This window comes from Scyliorhinus torazame, unplaced genomic scaffold, assembly GCF_047496885.1.
Source record: "Scyliorhinus torazame isolate Kashiwa2021f unplaced genomic scaffold, sScyTor2.1 scaffold_745, whole genome shotgun sequence".
NCBI classification, from domain to species: Eukaryota; Metazoa; Chordata; class Chondrichthyes; order Carcharhiniformes; family Scyliorhinidae; genus Scyliorhinus; species Scyliorhinus torazame.
This window is the reverse complement of record NW_027308472.1, coordinates 68,389-89,951: the sequence shown is the minus strand read 5'-3', so window position 1 is coordinate 89,951 and position 21,563 is coordinate 68,389. Positions and strand designations below refer to the sequence as shown.

The window sequence follows — 21,563 nt, the reverse complement described above, 5'->3', positions numbered from 1 at the left end:
GGATGGAGGTGTGGGCTTGGGTAGGGTGCTCTTTCAAAAAGCCGGTGCAGACTCGATGGGCTGAATGGCCTCCTTCTGTACTGTAAATTCTATGGTAGATGGCAGATATCGAGGGCTCAAAACAGCAGAAGCCCTAGAGGCGTATAGAATGAAATGAAAATGAATGAAATGAAAATGAACAGGCGCCGGAATGTGGCGACGAGGGGCTTTTCACAGTAACTTCATTTGAAGCCTACTTGTGACAATAAGCGATGTACATTTCATTTCATTTCAAATGTATCCCAGGCTGTTGAATGAGGCAAGGGAGGAAATAGCAGGGGCGCTGACAATTTTGAATTCCTCTCTGGCCACAGGTGAGGTGCCGGAGGACTGGAGGGTCGCCAATGAGGTATCATTATTCAGGAAGGAATAAACCAGGAAAGTACAGGCCAGTCAGTCTAACCTCAGTGGTGGGGAAACTATTGGAAGCAATTCTGAGAGACAGAATTAACCTGCGTTTGGAGAGGCAGGGATTAATCAAGAACAGTCAGCGTGGTTTGGTTAAGGGGAGGTCACGTCTGACCAAATTGATTTGAGTTTTTTGAAAAGCTGAACAGGTGTGTTGATGTGGGCAATGCATTTGACGTAGTCTACTTGGATTTCAACAAGGCTTTTGATAAGGTCCCACATGGGAGACTGATAGCGAAGGCAAGAGCCAATGGGATCCAAGGAAATTTGGCAAATTGGATCCAGAATGGGCTGAGTGGCAGGAAGCAGAGGGTGATGGTCGAGGGGTGCTTTTCTGACTGGAAGCCTGTGTCCAGTGGGGTCCCGCAGGGATCAGTGTTGGGGCCCTTGCTGTTTGTGGTCTAAATAAATTATTTAGACATGAACATAGAAGGGTTGATCAGTAAATTTGCGGGGTGGTGTTAGGAGAATAGCCTTGGATTCCAGGAGGATGTAGACGGGCTGATCAGTGGTAAATGGAATTCAGTCCAGGTAAGTGTGAGGTGATGCACTTGGGCAGAGCAAACAAGGCAAGGGGAATACATGATAAACAGCAGGACCCTGGGAATCACTGAGGATCAGAGGGGCCTTGGTGTGCACGTACACTGGTCCCTTGAGGTAACAAGGCAGGGGGATGCAGTGATTAAGAAGGCATATGGTATACTTGCCTTTATTAGCCAAGGGATAGAGTTTAAGAGCAGGAAGGTTATGCTGGAACTGTATAAAACGTTGGTCAGGCCACAGCGAGAGTATTGTGTGCAGTTCTGGAATCCACATTAAAGGCATCACAAACACAGAGCTAAATACATCGTAAATGTTATGAGGGTCTCTGCCTCCCACACCATTTCAGGCAGAGAGTTTCAGAGTATTGTGTGCAGTTCTGGAATCCACATTAAAGGAGGAATGTGATATCACTGGAAACGGTACAGAAGAGATTTACCAGGATGTTGGCTGAACTGAAGTGTTTTAGTTATGGTGCTTTGGATAGACTGGGATTGTTTTTCTGGGAGCAGAGGAGGGGGGGACATGATTGAGATTTATAAAACTATGAGAAGCATAGTTGGAGCAGACAGGACCCCCCCCCCCTTGGTAGAGGGATCGATGACCAGCGGGCATAGATTTATGGTCGGGGCAGGAGGTCTAGCGGGGATGTGAGGGAAAAACCTTCTCCCCCAGAGGGTGGTGGGGGGGGGGTCTGAAACTCTCTGCCTGAAATGGTGTGGGAGGCAGAGACCCTCATAACATTTACGATGTATTTAGCTCTGTGTTTGTGGTCCATGTGCTGGAAAATGGGATTAGGATAGTTAGGTGCTATCTTAGACCAGCACAGAAGCGATGGGCTGAAGGGCCTTTTCGGTGCTGTAGACCCTCAATGACTCTCTCTACATCTCTATGACTTTGGGGACGAACAGTCTATACAGTAAGAAGTCTTACAACAGCAGGTTAAAGTCCAACGGGTTTGTTTCGAATCACTAGCTTTCAGAGCGCTGCTCCTTCCTCAGGTGAATTCACCCGAGCAAGGAGCTGCGCTCCGAAAGCTAGCGCTTCGAAACAAACCTGTGGGACTTTAACCTGGTGTTGTAAGACTTCTTCCTGTGCTCACCCCAGTCCAACGCCGGCATCTCCACATCAAGTCTACAGTGTCAGAAGGCAGCACGGTGGCGCAGTGGGTTAGCACTGCTGCCTCACGGCGCCGAGGTCCCAGGTTCGATCCCGGCTCTGGGTCATTGTCCGTGTGGAGTTTGTACATTCTCCCCGTGTTTGCGTGGGTTTCGCCCCCACAACCCAAAAATGTGCAGGCTAGGTGGATTGGCCACGCTAAATTGCCCCTTAATCGGAAAATTGGGTACTCTAATTTTTTTTTTTAAAGTCGACAGTGTCATCACAGCTGCTTCGGTCATTATCTATAGGCATGCACATCTTTCCCATTGTTCCCAGTAAAACAACCGCCCCCTGGCCTCGCCTCTTTAACCTTTAACACCCGACCCATGAAGACTTGCTGTCCGCAGAATGGTAGCACAGTGGTTAGCACAGTTGCTCCACAGCTCCAGGGTCCCAGGTTCGATTCCCGGCTTGGGTCACTGTCTGTGTGGAGTTTGCACGCTCTCCCCGTGTCTGCGTGGGTTTCCTCCGTGTGCCCCGGTTTCCTCCCACAGTCCAAGGATGTGCAGGTGAAGTGGATTGGCCAGGATAAATTGCCCTGAGTGTCCAAAAAGCTGAGGTGGGGTTACTGGGTTATGGAGATAGAGTGGAGGTGTGGGCTTAGGTGGGGTGCTCTTTCCAAGACCGGTGCAGACTCGATGGGCCGAATGGCCTCCGTTTGCACTTTAAATTCTATGACCCCTGTTCATGTCTCCATTTTACCCCAAGTCAGACAGTCCCAAAATCAAAACCTAACAATCTTCTGAAACCTTTTGCATTTGTAACAGTATATACTTTTTTAATATTTGAAGCAATGCTATTTATCCCACAGACCCTGCTTCCTGCAGCAAGCCTACTCCAGCTGAATGGGGTTCGGGACGCCTGTTGCAAGTTCCTGCTCAGCCAACTCGACCCGTCTAATTGTCTCGGAATCCGAGGATTTGCTGATACACATTCCTGCAGCGATCTGCTCAAATCTGCACACAAGTATGTGCTCCAGCACTTTGTGGAAGTGTCCAAGACTGAGGAATTTATGCTGCTGCCCCTTAAACAGGTATTGATTTAGTAACGGGGCTCGGACGTGCACGCAGTGCCTGCCCTGCTATTTCCCTCGGGAGTGCGTTTTCTGGTGCAGTGCAATGGTTTAATGGTGGCGCAGCGATGAGCACTGCTGCCTCACAGCGCTGGCAACGCACCTCCTACGTGAGAGTAGACCCTCACCAGTCTTTGCATTGTGCCAGGTGGCAAGAGGATGCCCGAGTTGCCAGTCACGTTGTGTGGCTTAACGGGTTCAAAGCAGGCTGTTCCACCAGCTTTGCAACGCCAGCTGCCACTAGTTAGTGCCTAGGATGCCATTTTGGATAAGTCGGAGTTTCGGAAGGGAGGCAAGCTGAGTGACCAGTGAAACAGTCGAGCCTGGAAGTTTAAAGATTTAAGGGACAAAGGAGCTGAAGTGGATTCGAAACTGGCAAACGGAAAAGCCACCATCTGACTAAGGATGGTCTCTCCTAATTTAACACATTGCACCCGAGACATTAATAAGGGCTGTAGTGTTAGCTGTAACCTGCGAGAATCAGTGTGCTGGGTGCAGTGGGAGATCAAATATCCCACTCTTTTTTTTTAAAATTTAGAGTACCCAATTCATTTTTTCCAATTAAGGGGCAATTTAGTGTGGCCAATCCACCTACCCTGCACATCTTTGGGTTGTGGGGGCGAAACCCACGCAAACACGGGGAGAATGTGCAAACTCCGCACGGACAGTGACCCAGAGCCGGGATCGAACCTGGGACCTCGGCGCCGTGAGGCAGCAGTGCTAGCCACTGAGCCATCGTGCTGCCCTAAATATCCCACTCTTGATAGTTTTATAGTAACCCTCTTGGGAATGTGTTTGTGTGCACCCACACCCGCTAAAAGAAAGAAAGACCTGTATTTATAATGTGCTTTTCGGGATGTCCCAAAGTACGTTAGGAAACGTGGCAGCTATTTTGTGCATTTCCACAAACAGCAGTGTCACCACCACCACTTCATCTGCTTTTGTGATGCCGGTTGAGGGATACAGTATTGGCCAGAACACTGTGGATGACTCCCCTATTTTTCCTAGGACAGGGGCAGGGTGGCACAGTGGTTAGCACTGCTACCAGGGACAGAGGTCCAATTCCGGCCTCGGGTGACTGTGCGGAGTCTGCACGTTCTCCCCATGTCTGCGTGGGTTCCCCCCCCCCCCCCAGAGTCCAAAGAGGTGCAGGTTAGGTGGATTGGCCATGCTAACATTGCCCCTCAGTGTCCAAAGATGTGCAGGTGGGGTTGCAGGGATAGGGAGCGGGCCTAGGTGGGGGTGCTCTTTCGAAGGGTTGGTGCATACACGATGCGCTGAATGGCCTCATTCTGCACTGTAGGGGTTCTCTGATTCGAGGAAAGAGTGCCGTGGAATTTTCTACATCCGGGCGAGAAATGGGGCTTTGGTTTAATTTCTCATCCGAAAGGTAGCACCTCTTGACAGCGCGGCTCTGGACCGTCGGCCTAGATCGTTGCCCTCAATTGCACCGATGATCTGTGAGGCCCCTGGGTGTAAAATATGCTCCCATCAAAGTGAGAGATGAATAAGCGCAACCTGCAGAAAGTCCCAGACAGCAACCACCTCTGAAACTCCAGCAGGGAATCAACAAGTCCAGGAGCAAGGACATTTGGGGGAGACAAAGTCCGCAAGTAAACGAATAATCATTCCGGGCTCGTTTTTCCTGACTTTCCAGGTGCTAGATCTTATCTCCAGTGACAACCTGAATGTTCCTTCAGAAGAAGAGGTGTACAGAGCCGTCCTGAGCTGGGTCAAACACGATGTGGACGGTAGACGGCAGCATGTACCCAGAGTAAGGAACCAAACTGCCTGATTATCCTCGTCAGTAAATCTTTCTTGTATTTTCCACGTGTGCCTTTCATTGATCATTTTTAAAAGTTGCAAAAGCTGCAAGCTGTGGCGATTGGACCTTTGTCTGCCTGTAGAATCATACAACACAACAGGAGGCCTCGTCATGCATGTGTCAACTCTCTAAAAGAGTATCCAATTGGTCCCACTACCTCGCTCTTTTCCCCGGCATGCTGCCCATTTCTCCTTCTCAAATATTCATCCAATTTCCTTCTGAAAGTAATTATTGAATCTGCTTCCATCACCTTCTGGGTAGTACATCCCAGATCATCATAGCTCACCATGTAGAAGAAAAAAAAAATCTTTATTTCCCCTGTTGTATATAGGTGGCACGGTGGTTAGCACTGTTGCTTCACAGCGCCAGGGTCCCAGGTTCGATTCCCGCTTGGGTCACTGTCTGTGCGGAGTCTGCACGTTCTCCCCGTCTCTGCGTGGGTTTCCTCCGGGTGCTCCGGTTTCTTCCCACAGGTCCCGAAAGACGCGCTGTTAGGTGAATTAGACATTCTGAATTCTCTCCTCTGTGTACCTGAACAGGCGCCGGAATGTGGCGACTAGGGGATTTTCACACTAACGTCATTGCAGTGTTAATGTAAGCCTACTTGTGACAATAATAAAGATTATTATTATTATGGGTTGTTTTTTTTTGCCAATAACCAACCTGCCTGACACTGGAAACAGTTCCTCGGTATCAAGTCCCCCTCATAATTTGAACACCTCCATCAGCTTTCCCCTGAACCTTCTCTGCTGTAAGGACAACAATCCTAGCTTCCCGAGTCTTGGCACGTAAACTTGTGAGGTCCTTCACCCCTGGCACCGTGCTGGTAAATCTCACCTGCAGTCTCCCCAAGGCTTCACCAGAAAACCTGCCTGAACTCTGGTCCCCAGACAGGCCACACCAGCTGAAGCCAAACCAGTGATCTGGGGAGGTTTACCGTAACATCTTTGGTCTTGAACACTTTTATATTACTGTTTGTGAACTGTCCTTCCAGTTATGCACTGAGGAAAAGCAAATTGGCTTCCTGTTTCCACTGCACTCCCTAAGATCAATCTTCTGCTGGCCCTTCTCAATCGAGTCACAAAGGACTCTGCAGTTAAGTGCATTTTTTGAGCGTTGTTTACTATCGTCTCTTCCTCCATATTGCACAGGCAGCGACTTCCCAGCTTTAAGCATCCTAGAAATGGGAAAATTCAGGATTGTGGAAACCCATTATCCTTAGGGGTTTTTTTTGCCTAAAGGGACAAAGGCTCTGTCGGACCATGGAAATAGGGAGAAATGTCTGGACAAAAATGAAATTGCTTTTGCTCCCTCAAGTAGAGCCACTGCATTGAGGGCAGATTTCAGAATCTGCACCTTTTTTTTTTTAGTTATCTGGCAGCTTGATGCGGAGTGAGTTGGGGTTTGCGTGTTTGATTGGTTAGCGAGGCTGCACCGTCAGCAGGTAAACCGCACCGCACTGTAATGTCTGGCTACGTTAGGATGTCGGTTATGTTGGAAGTGTGCGCCTGGCTTGATTTGGCACTAATTGAAACCGTTTATATCCTGCAGCTGATGAAATGTGTCCGTCTGCCTCTCTTAACCCGAGATTTCCTGATGAGTAATGTTGACACCGAGCTGCTGGTCAGACACCACTCTGAGTGCAAAGACCTCCTCATCGAAGCCCTGAAATATCACCTCATGCCTGAACAGCGCGGAGTCCTCAGCAATACCAGAACCAAACCTCGGCGCTGTGAAGGGGCTAGCCCCGTACTCTTCGCAGTGGGTAAGTGAAGGCACTCGACTGCAGCAGCTCCCTCTCCCTCTTTCCTCCATTAACATGCTCCTCAGAACCTACCTGTTTGACCCAAGCTTTTGGCCACCTGTCCTGATGTCTCATTATCTAGCCTGGCGTCACATTGTGTTCAATAGTCCTGCTGAGTAGCACCTGAGGACCATTTACCTTTATAAATGCAACTTAAGGCAGCACGGTAGCGCAGTGGGTTTGCACTGCTGCCTCACGGCGCCGAGGTCCCAGGTTCGATCCCGGCTCTGGGCCACTGTCCGCGTGGAGTTTGCACATTCTCCCCGTGTTTGCGTTTTTTCATTTTTTCCAAATTAAGGGGCAATTGAGCGTGGCCAATCCACCTGTCCTGCACATCTTTGGGTTGTGGGGGCGAAACCCACCCAGGCAAGAGGAGAATGTGCAAACTCCACATGGACAGTGACCCTGGGCTGGGATCGAACCTGGGACCTCGGCGCCAAGAGGCAGCAGTGCTAACCACCGCTACCCTGCTGCCCTTCACTCTCGAGTCTTGAGCAGAACAACCTAGGCTGTCATTCTGCTGCAGTGCCGAGCGAGTGCTGCCCTGTCTACCCCCCCAGCTCAATGTAAAAGATTCCGTAGCACTGCATTGTAGGAGAGGAGACTCTCGCTGGTGCCCTGCCCCTCAATCAACATCTTGGAAACAGATTATCTGGTATTATCAAACTGCTGTTCATAGAATCATAGAATTTACAGTGCAAAAGGAGGCTATTCGGCCCATCGGGTCTGCACCGGCCCTTGGAAAGAGCACCCTACCCAACCCCACTCCTCCGCCCTATCTCCGTAACCCAGTAACCCCAACCTAACCTTTTTGGGACACTAAGGTCAATGTAGCAAGGCCAATCCACCTACCCTGCACGTCTTTGGACTGTGGGAGGAAACCGGAGCACCCGCACACACAGGGAGAAGGTGCAGACTCCGCACAGACAGTGACCCAAGCCGGGAATCGAACTTGGGACCCTGGAGCTGTGAAGCAACAGTGCTAACCACTGTACTAGCATGCCGCCACGGGGAGATTTAGTAGCAACTGGCTGTGTGCAAATAGGCTGGTCACGTTTCCCACATTAGAATAGCGGCCACACTTTTTAAAAAGTGCTACATTGGCCATAAAGCACTTTGGAATCATAGTGCAGAAGGGGGCCATTCGGCCCATCGAGTCTGCTGCACCGACACACTTAAGCCGGGTGGTGACAAAAGGCGCTATATAAATGTAGGACACAGCCATATACACTTGGCTAGCGTGGCAAGATGTGGGCCTATCTCCAACTTTCTCTCCATGTCCTGCTATAAAAGGCCTACTTTAAGACGCTCCTAACCCATTTGCTTATGCAGACCAAAGTCCAGCCTGTGGTATTTTCTTCTCTCTATCTCTGGAAGATGAAATGCTGAGAGGATGCTGGAAGCTTTGGGTGCTCTGGCCCCCATCCTTCGCTCAAACCGAATGAACCACCCGAGGTTTCTAGTTTTTAATCATCAAATCCATTTCCTTTTGGTGGCACGCACATCTCCAGTTTCCCTTCGTGGTTGAGATTACTTGCCATCCATTCAGGCCTCTGTTACGACGGTTTGGCTTCCACATGGGCTGGAGCGAAGTTTCTAAACCAGACCCCATTCCCTGTTCGACACTGGTGCCGCTGGGGTGCAAGGCCGTTTCCCGTTCCCACCGCCGGACCCAGGATAGATATGGCGACAGCGAGGCGAGCTGGTTTACTGACCCCCCCCCCCCCCTGCTTCCTGCCTGCAGAAGCCGGTGTTGTTCTCCTTGGAGCAGGTGAGATTGAGAGGAGATTTGGCAAGAGGCGCACAAGGTAGCGTCAGTGTTTAGAGAAGGCCGACAAAGAAAAGATGTCCCCAATACTCGATGATGCAAGGAATGGGAGACATGGGTGTCAGGTTTTGGGCAAGAAACGCAGGAGGTCTCTTGTGGCCGTAACCTCGGAAACCGGATGGTCACTTGGGGCAAATAAACTTTCAGGGCTACAGATGTGGAGCGGATGAATGGGACTGAATGGGTTACACAATGGGGAGCCAGTATGGAATAGATGGACTGACCGGCCTCTACCCGTGCCGTAACAAGTCTGTGACTCTTAATGTTTGTCACAAACGAGCATTGGTAACACTTGGACATTGAAAGCTCTGCTCAATGTGGCTTTATCACAAGCCCCAATTAAATCCGCAGCATTTATTGTCCAAACCCTTTAACCTCTGCCTCTCTGCAGTCAGGATGTCGTATTCAAGCATCAATTCAATATATTTCTGCTGGGAGAAGGGATCCTGATACACAAGGAATAAATTGGGTTGACCTGCAACACCAACTGCTTGGGTTCATGTTTCTCAATAATAGCAGATCCTGGGAGCATTTTACAAAGCGTTCTGAAGAGCAAAGGCTCAAATGAACAAAGGGAATGTCTTTCAAAAGGAGTTCTGCAGTGCGAGAGAATTGCAAAGCAAAATGATCTCGCGTGAAGAGGCCAGCGGAGAACACAGCAATTGGAAGATTGCTGCCCGACAGGAGAATACCCAGCAGTAAATCCGAGTTGGTGTAGTGCTGGCTGGAAACAAGGGAGACATGTGGCTGAAGAGCATTCCTCAATTAAAGTGGGGACAAAACCTGAAATCATAGAATTCCTACAGTGCTGGAGGAGGCCATTTCACCCATCCAGTCTGCACCAACCCTCTGAAAGAGCACCCTACCTAGGCCTACCTCCGACCCTACCCCTTAACCACACTTAACCTTTTGGACACAAAGGGGCAATTTTTAACATGGCCAATCCACCTAACCCGCACATCTTTGGACTGTGGGAGGAAACAGGAGCACCCGGAGGAAACCCACGCAGACACGGGGGAGAATGTGCAAACTCCACACAATCACCCAAGGCTGGAATGGAACCCAGGTCCCTGGTGCTGTGAGGCAGCAGTGCTAACCAAAATGAGGACATTAAGTTTGTTTGGCAGGGAGACGGTGGGGCGGGGGGGGGGGGGTGGGGGGGAGGCGGAGGAGACTCGACAGGAGCAGGAGGAGTTGGCCATTTCGCTTCTTGAGCCTGATCTGTGGTCCAGTTCAATTACGGCCATACTGTGCTAGAGATATTGGAATTTAGCACCAGGGGGATCAGGTCACCGAGTTCTAGATAAACTGCAGGGTTTATGGAGGGAGGGGAGCCACAGAGAGGATTTCCCAATGTGAAGGCTTGGATGAGGACTCCAGCAGCACAGAGGGAATGCAGCAGTTGTATTCCGGATTTCTCAAAGGAAGGTCAGGTTTGCTGATCCAATTACCTTTTTCATTGCTACAACTATTTACAGTCCGATCTCATTTCGCCACCGTGCGCACAGTTGATTGGATGAAAGTCTTGTGTTAGCTGAGAGGATGTTTCCCCTTCTGGGGCAATCTAGAATGGTGCAGTTTCAGAATGAGGGGTTGCCTCTTTAAGGCGGGGATGAGGAGAATTTCTCCTGAGGGTTGTAAATCTCCACTCCAGAGAGGCGTGGAGGCCGAGTCGTTGAATACATTCCAGGCTGAGATGGACAGATGTTTGAACTATTGGCGAGTCCGGGGTTATGGGGAACAGGCAGACAAGTGGAGTCGAGGGCAAGTTCAGATTGGTTAAGTTCTTATCGAATGGTGGAGCCGGCCCAATGGACTAATTGGCCTACCTCCGCCCTTTTTCCGATGTTCTAACCAGAGGACGTAGCAAACACAGTGAAGCAGAGCTAGATTTTGAAAGGGGCCTGCCACTTTAAGACTAAAGGTTCTAAAGAGGGATATTTTGATGTCAATTCGAGGTGAATTGTTTTCAGTCGGGGAGATTTGCACATTGCACATTGGCAAGTGCCTGTGAATTTCTAGCTCTGGGTCAGATGTAGACAGCATGACATAACCACTTCTCTCTCTGTGTTTTTTCATAATTCGCTACTTTTGACACATTGCAGAGTGGCATGCAAAGTATGATGGATGCCCCCCAGATGTAAAGCTTGTACATATATTGGTTACTCCCCACAGTCGTGACGTGTTGGCAGCTGCGCATTCTTCAGGGGGTGAATCTGTCCTGGGGCTGGTCCTAGTTACAGTGTGCAGCAAGGGGTTGTATAGCCCACGCGAATCAGCAGCAGGGAGAGAGAGTGAGAGAGAAAAACAGAGAGATTAATTAGCTGTCAGCGAGCAGAATTGAGAGAACGTACAGAAATCGGACTCTGACAATCGTGAAACCTTTTGTTCCCAAAGACTTTCCTTTTAATAATTAAAAAAAAAGAATTTCTGATTGAATAATTTTAGGCATTTAGATTCATTTTGCAGTGGCATTATCCCCGTTGTCAATATTGATAACCTGTGCTTGTTTCAAATGCACAAAGCTCCTGCTTCTCGTCTTGAGCTTGCTGGTAAGACTTTCCAATAAACAACATCCAGCTTTTTCTATGATGATTCCACAATATCAATAACATAGAATTTTAATAAATGTATTGCAATGTTAACAACTTTATTCAGATAATATCAGTGATCAGAATTGTCATGGTGCAGAAGGAGGCCATTCGACCCATCGTCTCTGCTTGGGCTCTTCGCATGAGCATCGAGATTTAGTGCCGTACCCCTGCACCTTGTTTCTGTTCAAATAATCATGTAACGTCCTCTTGAATCCCTCGACTGAACCTGCTACCACCACACTTCCAGGCCGAGGATTCCAGACCCCAACCACTCGCTGTGTGAAAAAGATTTTCCCCACGTCACATTTATTTATTTTTATTTTTTTGCAAATCTCTCTAAATCTGTGCCCTCTCGTTCTCAGACCAGGGGGCTGCTGTTGAGCAGAGTGCTGCCTGAGATCACTGTGTCAAGAGTAATCTTCAGGTTGCCCAGGGCTGGAGGGGCAGACCAATCATGGGACCCCGTCCCGGGGTCAACCCCTCACCGACCCAACCCCCACGACCTTGGGTTGGGGGGGGACGGAGGGGGGACACTCCTCCTGCAGCTTGGCAGCAGCAGAGGTACACCTGAACTATGGCTTGACTCTTTTTTTCCACCCCCCCCAACCCCCCCACTCTTTGGGTTCCACTGTGCCAGGTGCATGGTGCCAGGGGAAAGTGCGCCATTGCATAGTCAATGGGGTGGGGACTGAGGGGGGGGGGGCTAATGGGGGGACTGGGGAGATTAGGTGGGGAGGGGCAGGGGGGGTCGGTGGTGGATGCCCCTCCTTGTCAACAGGGGGCAGGGGCAGGATTTGCGTTGTGTGGGGGGGGGGGGGCGTGCCGCCATCTTGAGCGGGCGGACAGGTACAAGAATCCCGATGGAACTGGCGAGCTCTCCGACATGCGCGACTGTGCACGGTTCAGGAGTGAGACTCTCACCTGGGCGACGCTCCTAACGCCAGCGCAGACGAGTCCCGATTCTCTGCTGGCGGGAGAACTGAGGCTCCGGAACTGAGAATCCCGGCCGCAGTGTTTAGTTGGGGAGCGGGGAAGCTGGCTGGGTGAAGAAGCCAATCGAGTGCTCGGGTTCGGAGTTTCTGCTGAGAGCTGAACAGGTCAGGGTTCGGCCTTGCCATTCATGCCGCTCGCCACTGGGAGCCATCACTCATCGCCTGTGTCTGTCTCTCATTCCATTCAAGCAAGCAAACATTTTAATTGTCAGACTTCACAGCATTGTAATATTCCCTCAAGTATGGCTGAAAACAAACGTGTTGTCGAAGCTTTTTCATCTCGCACTCTGGACAAACACAGGAATGCCAAATTTCAAAAGATCACAACTATTTACACTACAGGGCAAAACATGCTGATTGGTTAACGGGTCGATTCCTGGTCCTCATTGCACCACAAAACTTATAATGTGAAACAGCTATGTTTGAAAGAGGCGGGTGGCGCAGTGGTTAGCATTGCTGCCGATGGCGCTGAGGACCAGGGTCACTGTTTGTGTGGAGTTTTCACATTCTCCCTGTGACTGCGTGGGTTTCACCCCACAACCCACAGATGTACAGGTTAGGTGGATTGACCAGGCTAAAATTCCCCCTTAATTGGAAAATAATTAATTGGGGACTCTAAATTTAAAAAAAAAAAAAATTTGGAAGGGGCCTGCCACATTAAGACCAAAGATTCTAACGATTGTGACTAGGCAAACAATGGGGAATTCTATATGCGATTGGCCTTCGCTTGCTGAATAACCCAGAGTACACCACATAGCTACACTAAGAACCGATTAAGATAATCAGTTGAGCTCGTAATGTGGCTCATTTGCACTTGCTAGAAGAGATTCACACACACACACTCATTCTCTGAAGACAAAAGGAATATGTCCAAGCCTTGCCCTTTTTTTTGAATTATCCACGAGCTTGGAGAGTCTGTAGTTCCCCGCTGCACTCTCATGGCAATGCCTTGGCCAAACTCGAATCGAGTCGACTTCAAACCAATCAGCATCCTTTTCTCCCGTATTGTAAATTCTGGTCATTGTTTTAAATTTGGCATTCTCGAGTTTGCCCTGGTGAGTGCAAGATGAAAAACTTCAGCAATGTGTCTCTTTTCAGCAATATTTTAGTTCTGTAGCGACTGTACCCATTCCCTTAAGTGCAGCGTGATTGGAACCAGACAGTTTTTCTCCGGGATGTTGGCCATTACTGTTTGGTTAGACTGACCTGAAATATTTGGACGTGTCTGTGGAGTGTTGTTTGCCTTTCTGACCTGTTCTTGCTGTTGCTGCTGTAAAAGTTAAAGGTCCAGAGAGGGAGGAAACGTTCCATCTGAACTGCCTCAGTGATATTATGTCAGCAGCTTGTGGAAGTCTCGTGGAACACTTGGCTATTCCCACCCAGCGTAGGATGGGGGTTGGTGGGGGGGAAACATATTGCAAAAGGTGTGAGGCAACAAAATACCCTTCATTCACCTCTTTTCCCACAACCCTCACTCCAATCGTAATGAGTAAGAACGGTATTGGAGCAGTACTGCGATGCCTCTGCACAAAAGGATAGCCGTTAGTGTGAGAACAGCTGGCACCCAAGCAACTTTACACCAGAACCTTTTGAGAGAAAACTGCAAAGGAAATTTGTGTTGCTCCAGGGTTAGTTTTATTGGTTGCTGTGGTGTTCTTTCTGTTGCTAAATTCAAGATGGCTGGCATAGTGTTTGCAAAGACCACAAAATAGCTTTAGCTTAAACAAAGCTATAAATTTATTAACACTAATTTGGATTCAACACGTACCCCTAAAGAATACACAGTTGATTAACAACATCTAACTTACACTCATCTACAGCTAATCTCACTACTGGTTTAAACTATGATCTGCTGTCACTTACATTATCTGCTCTTCTGACTCTCACTAGCTAACTCCTGCACACACTCTCCCACGAGGCTTAGCATCACTGCCTTATATAACTAACTGTAGCTCCCTCTAGTGGCTATTCTTGACACTTCATTAATTCTTGCAGTTCTGATAGTTCTGATAATACCACAGTCGCTTCCTAACGAACCCGATCTGCTGGTTCGATCCTCCGCCACGCGTAAGCTCTGTCAGTGCTGGTCGGTGTACTGATTGGTACAGTGGAGTGTTAACAGTCTGCGTGTCTCTGTATTGGCAGGTGGTGGGAGCCTGTTCGCCATCCACGGAGATTGTGAAGCCTATGACACCAGGACAGACCGGTGGCACATGGTCGCCTCCATGTCGACACGGCGAGCGCGGGTCGGTGTGGCCGCGATTGGAAACCGGCTCTACGCGGTAGGGGGGTAAGCAGCAACACCTTTTCACCGGGCTTCAACCTTTTATCAGTGCGCAAAGCCACATGGGGGGGGGGGGGGGGGGGGACTGGTTTAGTATCGACAAATTCTCCTTTCGGAAAGCAGTTTAAGAACATTCAGGCATCTGGTTGGAAAAGTTACTGGTTTATCATTGTCTGGTATTTGGGGGGGGGCGTGTTGAGTGATTAATTAGTGTACACCAGGGATAAAAGCCTCACTGGTTTAACTTCTGGAAGTTTTGTCAACATGACACAACATGTATCTGGTTAACGTATTCATGTTGAATTCCTGTGTGGTTTCCCTATTTCTCGAGCTCCCTGATTACCTTCAGGAACTCTTCTACCAGGCGTTGCAGTGTAATCTGCCTCCTTGATTTACTCCCCATTTTTCGGTTTCCCAGGTATTAAGGGAATAGATGGGACGGTGGGGAGAAACTGTTTCCACTGATTGGAAAGGGTTAGACCAGCGGGCATCGTTTAAAGATTATCACCAAATCTTCGAGGAGCGGGATTAGGAAACATGGCTACACTGTCAGGGTGGTAGATGTTTGGAACCCTCCTGCACATAGCAATTGAAGTTATATTGTTTAAATCAAAATTGATAGCTTTTTGTTATCCAAGCATGCAGGTGCAGCAGATAATAAAGAAAGCAAATGGAATGTTGGCATTTATAGCTAAAGGAATAGTGCATAAAGGTAAGGAAGTGTTGTTGCAACTATACAAGGCACTGGCGAGACTGCACCTGGAGTATTGTGCAGTTTTATTCCCCTTATTTGAGGAAAGATGTAGTTGCTTTGGAGGCGGTTCAGAGGAGGGTCACTAGATTGATTCCCGAGATGAGAGGTTTGTTTCATAGAATTTACAGTGCAGAAGGAGGCCATTCGGCCCATCGAGTCTGCACGGGCTCTTGGAAAGAGCACCCTATCCCCATAACCCAGTAACCCCACCCAACACTGTGGGCAATTTTGGACACTAAGGGCAATTTAGCATAGCCAATCCACCTAACTTGGACATCTTTGGACTGTGGGAGGAAACCGGAGCGCCCGGAGGAAACCCACGCACACACGGGGAGGAAGTGCAGACTCCGTACAGACAGTGAATCGAACCTGGGACCCTGGAGCTGTGAAGCAATTGTGCTATCCACAATGCTACCGAGATTCAACAGTCTGTACCACAGTTTAGAAAGATGAGGGGATATCAAATTGAGGTATATAAGAGGTATATAAGATGATATAAGATGAGGTATATAAGAGGATAAAAGTATGGATAAAGTCGACATGGAATGGATGCTGCCTCTTGTGGCGGATTCTAGAACCAGAGGTCATAGTCTTGGGATAAGAGATAGCAAATTTAAAACGGAGGTGAATTGAAAGTACTTTTTGAATTGAATTGAAAGGGCTGGTTTAGCACAGTGGGCTAAATATCTGGCTTGCAATGCAGAACAATGCCAGCAGCGCGGGTTCAATTCCCGTACCGGCCTCCCCGAACAGGCGCCGGAATGTGGCTTTGCACAGTAACTTCATTGACGCCTACTTGTGACAATAAGCAGTTATTATTATTATTACTTTTCCCACAGGGCTGTGAATCTGTGGAATTCGCTACCCCAGCGTGCGCTGAATGCTGGGTAAATTTAAGGGGGGAGTTAGACAGATTTTTATTGGTAATGAGTTGAAGGGTTATGGAGAGTGGGCAAGACGGTGGAGTTAAGGCCAGGGTGGGATCAGCCATGATCGAATGGCGGAGCAGACTCGATGGGCCAAATGGCCTAATTCTGCTCCTATATCTTATGAACTTATGAAGTTATGTTAAGTGATATGTGGCAACGGTCAGATGTATGGAGTCCTAGTCATAGAACTTTACAGCACAGAAATAAGCTCTCCGGCCCATTGTCAGTGCCAGCCATCAAGCACCTGTCTATTCTAATCCCACCTTCCGGCACTTCTCCGTAGCCTTGTGTGCTATGGCTTTTCAAGTATTCACCTAAATGATCTTTAAATGTTGTGAGATCGTTGTAAATACGGTGCATGGAGATCAGCCATGATCTATTGAACAGGTTTGAGGCACCAAATTGCTCTCTCCTATTCCAGTGTTCCTTCAAAGTAACCGTGATCCTTCCATCTGTTGAAGTTTGCTTGTCTTAACTTTCACCAATCATACATGTTATAAGGTCCAAACGAATAACTTCCCATTTCCATTGTCCACTGGGGAAGGGCCTGCTCCAGAATGGCAGGTAACAGAGGTGTGGCTATAAAGGCCTCTGCTCTTAACAGTTTGACACAATTTCATTGCTGGCTGACGCTGCCTCGATTACTCAGGTACGACGGCACTTCCGACTTGTCGACTGTTGAGTCCTACGACCCGGTAACCAACTCCTGGCAGCCGGAGGTAGCGATGGGAACAAGGCGGAGCTGCCTTGGTGTGGCGGTGCTGCATGGCTTGCTGTATGCAGCGGGAGGATATGACGGCGCATCATGTCTGAACAGGTACTCTCTTTTCTTTCGCATTTTATTAACTCTATCCTGATTTTTCACACCCGCCTGCTTGATGTGCAGATCGGCAGCTTCTTAGTCCGTGGGTTGATGCCGTCCTTTGGTGCATTCGGTCTTTATTGTTTGAATGGTGGAACAGACTCGATGGGCTGAATGGCCCAATTCTGCTCCTATATCTTAGGGTCGTTATTGCTCTTTTGAGAGCAAACTGGCTGCTATGTTTGCTATAGAAAGCTGACGACACCTCCAAAGTATCTTACTCACACATTGTACAGCAATTTACAATGTTCCATGGTGATATATGAATTCAAGTTATTTTCTCTTCCGGTGGTGCTAATTGTTTTTAATTGCTGAAGCGAGTTGGAAAACATAATGTTCTGACCTATCACGATGAGAATTGAACAACGTGTGGGGTTAAATTTTGTCAGTTGACTCCTGCTGACCTGCTGGGAAATAAGGTGCAGGTAGTCAGTGGCCGATATTTTGGCAATGTGTCATCAAACCCAACTTCAAAAAGGGCACCTCCAATAATTGGGGTGGAATTCTCCCATCCTGGGGCGGGGGTGGGAACGCGGAGTGCTTCCCGTTGCGGAGGCATCTCCATCCAATCAGCGGGATGCAAAAGAGTTTCACGCCGGCACCCAGTAGGTTTCCTGATCCGTCATGGTGGGCTCCAACGGAAGATCCCACTATAAATGTGTTTGTGTGCGTTTCGCCCCCACAACCCAAAGATGTGCAGGGTAGGTGGATTGGCCATGCTAAATTGCCCCTTAATTGGAAAAAAAATAATAATAATAATTGGGGGCTCTAAATTTATTTTTATAAAACTAATTAATTTATTTATTTATTTTCCTCCGGACAATCACTGGTGAATGTGCTTCCATCACCCTCTCTCGCAGTGTACTCCAGGTTATAATCAATCATTGCTTTGAAATATTGTGTCACCTCTCCCTTTGATTCTTCTGCTAATTACTTTAAATTTGCTTAACGATGGGGCGGCACGGTGGCGCAGTGGTTAGCGCTACTGCCTCACGGCGCCGAGGTCCCCGGTTCGATCCCGGCTCTGGGTCACTGTCCGTGTGGAGTTTGCACATTCTCCCCGTGTCTGCGTGGGTTTCGCCCCCACAACCCAAAGATGTGCAGGCTAGGCGGATTGGCCACGCTAAATTGCCCCTTAATTGGAAAAAAAAATAATTGGGTACTCTAAATTTATATTTTAAAAAATCTGCTTAACAATCCTCCTGCCAGAATCTCTTTCCTTTCTCCGAACCTCACCCCTCATAATCTTTTTTTTTTTAATAAATATTTTATTGAAAATTTTTGGTCAACCAACACAGTACATTGTGCATCCTTTACACAACATTATAACAATACAGATAATAATGACCTTTTTTATATAAACAAAAAACAACAAATAAATAAATATTAAATAACAAAAATGAAAACTAGCCCTAATTGGCAACTGCCTTGTCACAGGCTATACCCCCCCACCCACCCCCCCCCATCCCTCTCCCCCCCCCCCCCCCCCCCCCCCCCCAAGTCCTGGGCTGCTGCTGCTGCTGCCTTCTTTTTTCCCCCATCTATCTTTCCGCAAGATATTCGACGAACGGTTGCCACCGCCTGGTGAACCCTTGAGCCGACCCCCTTAGGAAATAGATCTTTCAGTTGCGTTATTCCTGCTCTTTGCCACATTCCATATCCCCCATCCATTCCCCCCCGGGGCAAACCTATGGTTGTTTCTAATCGGGGACCCCCCCAATGCTCCGGTCTTTCCCCTATGTCGTCTCCACTGTCCCCAAATCTTCAGTGTAGCTACCACCACCGGGCTCGTGGTGTAGTTCCTCGGTGAGAACGGCAATGGGGCTGTCACCATAGCCTGCAGGCTGGTCCCCCTACAGGACGCCCTCTCTAATCTCTTCCACGCCGCTCCCTCCTCCTCTCCCATCCACTTACTCACCATTGAAATATTAGCGGCCCAATAATACTCACTTAGGCTCGGTAATGCCAGCCCCCCCCTATCCCTACCACGCTGTAAGAATCCCCTCCTCACTCTCGGAGCCTTCCCGGCCCAAACAAAACCCATGATGCTCTTTTCTATCCTTTTAAAAAAAGCCTTCGTGATCACCACCGGGAGGCACTGAAACACAAAGAGGAATCTCGGGAGGACCACCATCTTAACCGCCTGCACCCTCCCTGCCATTGACAGTGCTACCATATCCCATCTCTTGAAATCTTCCTCCATCTGTTCCACCAACCGCGTTAAATTTAGCCTGTGCAATGTGCCCCAATTCTTAGCTATCTGGATCCCCAGGTAACGAAAGTCTCTTGTTACCTTCCTCAACGGTAGGTCTTCTATTTCTCTACTCTGCTCCCCTGGATGCACCACAAACAGCTCACTCTTCCCCATGTTCAATTTATACCCTGAAAAATCCCCAAACTCCCCAAGTATCCGCATTATTTCTGGCATCCCCTCCGCCGGATCCGCCACATATAGTAGCAGATCATCCGCATATAAAGATACCCGGTGTTCTTCTCCTCCCCTAAGTATTCCCCTCCATCTCTTGGAACCTCTCAGCGCTATCGCCAGGGGCTCAATCGCCAGTGCAAACAGTAATGGGGACAGAGGACATCCCTGCCTTGTCCCTCTATGGAGCCGAAAATATGCCGATCCCCGTCCATTCGTGACCACACTCGCCACTGGGGCCCTATACAACAGCTGCACCCATCTAACATACCCCTCTCCAAAACCAAATCTCCTCAACACCTCCCACAGATAATCCCATTCCACTCTATCAAATGCTTTCTCGGCATCCATCGCCACTACTATCTCCGTTTCACCCTCTGGTGGGGCCATCATCATTACCCCTAACAGCCTCCGTATATTCGTGTTCAGCTGTCTCCCCTTCACAAACCCAGTTTGGTCCTCGTGAACCACCCCCGGGACACATTCCTCTATTCTCATTGCCATTACCTTGGCCAGGACCTTGGCATCCACATTTAGGAGGGAAATTGGTCTGTAGGACCCGCATTGTAGCGGATCCTTTTCCTTCTTTAAGAGAAGCAATATCGTTGCTTCAGACATAGTCGGGGGCAGTTGTCCCCTTTCCTTTGCCTCGTTAAAGGTCCTCGTCAGTACCGGGGCGAGCAAGTCCAAATACTTTCTGTAAAATTCAACTGGGAATCCGTCCGGTCCCGGGGCCTTTCCCGTCTGCATGTTCCTAATTCCTTTCACCACTTCTTCTACCGTGATCTGTGCTCCCAGTCCCACCCTTTCCTGCTCTTCCACCTTGGGAATTTCCAGCCGATCCAAAAAATCCATCATTCTCTCCTCCCATCCGGGGGTTGAGCTTCATACAATTTTTTATAAAATGTCTTGAACACTTCATTCACTCTCTCCGCCCCCCGCTCCATCTCTCCTTCCTCATCCCTCACTCCCCCTATTTCCCTCGCTGCTCCCCTTTTCCTCAATTGGTGTGCCAGCAATCTGCTCGCCTTCTCCCCATATTCATACTGTACACCCTGCGCCTTCCTCCATTGTGCCTCTGCAGTGCCTGTAGTCAGCAAGTCAAATTCCACATGCAGCCTTTGCCTTTCCCTGTACAGTCCCTCCTCCGGTGCTTCCGCATATTGTCTGTCCACCCTCAAAAGTTCTTGCAGCAACCGCTCCCGTTCCTTACTCTCCTGCTTCCCTTTATGTGCCCTTATTGATATCAGCTCCCCCCTAACCACCGCCTTCAACGCCTCCCAGACCACTCCCACCTGAACCTCCCCATTGTCATTGAGTTCCAAGTATTTTTCAATACATCCCCTCACCCTTAGGCACACCCCCTCATCCGCCATTAGTCCCATGTCCATTCTCCAGGGTGGGCGCCCTCCTGTTTCCTCCCCTATCTCCAAGTCTACCCAGTGTGGGGCATGATCCGAAATGGCTATAGCCGTATATTCCGTTCCCCTCACCTTCGGGATCAATGCCCTACCCAACACAAAAAAGTCTATGCGCGAATAGACTTTATGGACATAGGAGAAAAACGAGAACTCCTTACTCCTAGGTCTACTGAATCTCCACGGGTCCACACCTCCCATCTGCTCCATAAAATCCTTAAGCACCTTGGCTGCTGCCGGCCTCCTACCAGTCCTGGACTTCGACCTATCCAGCCTTGGTTCCAACACCGTGTTAAAGTCTCCCCCCATTATCAGCTTTCCCGTCTCTAGGTCCGGGATGCGTCCTAGCATTCGCCTCATAAAGTTGGCATCATCCCAGTTCGGGGCATACACGTTTACCAAAACCACCATCTCTCCCTGTAATTTGCCACTCACCATCACGTATCTGCCCCCGTTATCCACCACTATAGTCTTTGCCTCGAACATTACCCGCTTCCCCACTAATATAGCCACCCCCCTGTTTTTCGCATCCAGCCCCGAATGGAACACCTGCCCCACCCATCCTTTACGCAGCCTAACCTGGTCTATCAGTTTCAGGTGCGTTTCCTGTAACATAACCACATCTGCT

At 49.0% G+C, this 21,563-nt stretch overlaps 1 protein-coding gene across 3 annotated transcripts in view; it reads left to right on the top strand.

The window, feature by feature from the left end:
- LOC140406642 (kelch-like protein 17) overlaps positions 1-21,563 on the top strand; it is a 64,012-nt gene that overhangs the window by 13,548 nt on the left and 28,901 nt on the right. For all 3 annotated transcript variants that reach the window (XM_072494647.1, XM_072494648.1, XM_072494646.1), the window contains 5 exons: positions 2,960-3,181; positions 4,878-4,994; positions 6,597-6,810; positions 14,409-14,553; positions 16,880-17,047. In XM_072494647.1, the coding sequence (XP_072350748.1) occupies positions 2,960-3,181; positions 4,878-4,994; positions 6,597-6,810; positions 14,409-14,553; positions 16,880-17,047 (866 nt within the window). The remainder of the gene's footprint in view (positions 1-2,959; positions 3,182-4,877; positions 4,995-6,596; positions 6,811-14,408; positions 14,554-16,879; positions 17,048-21,563) is intronic.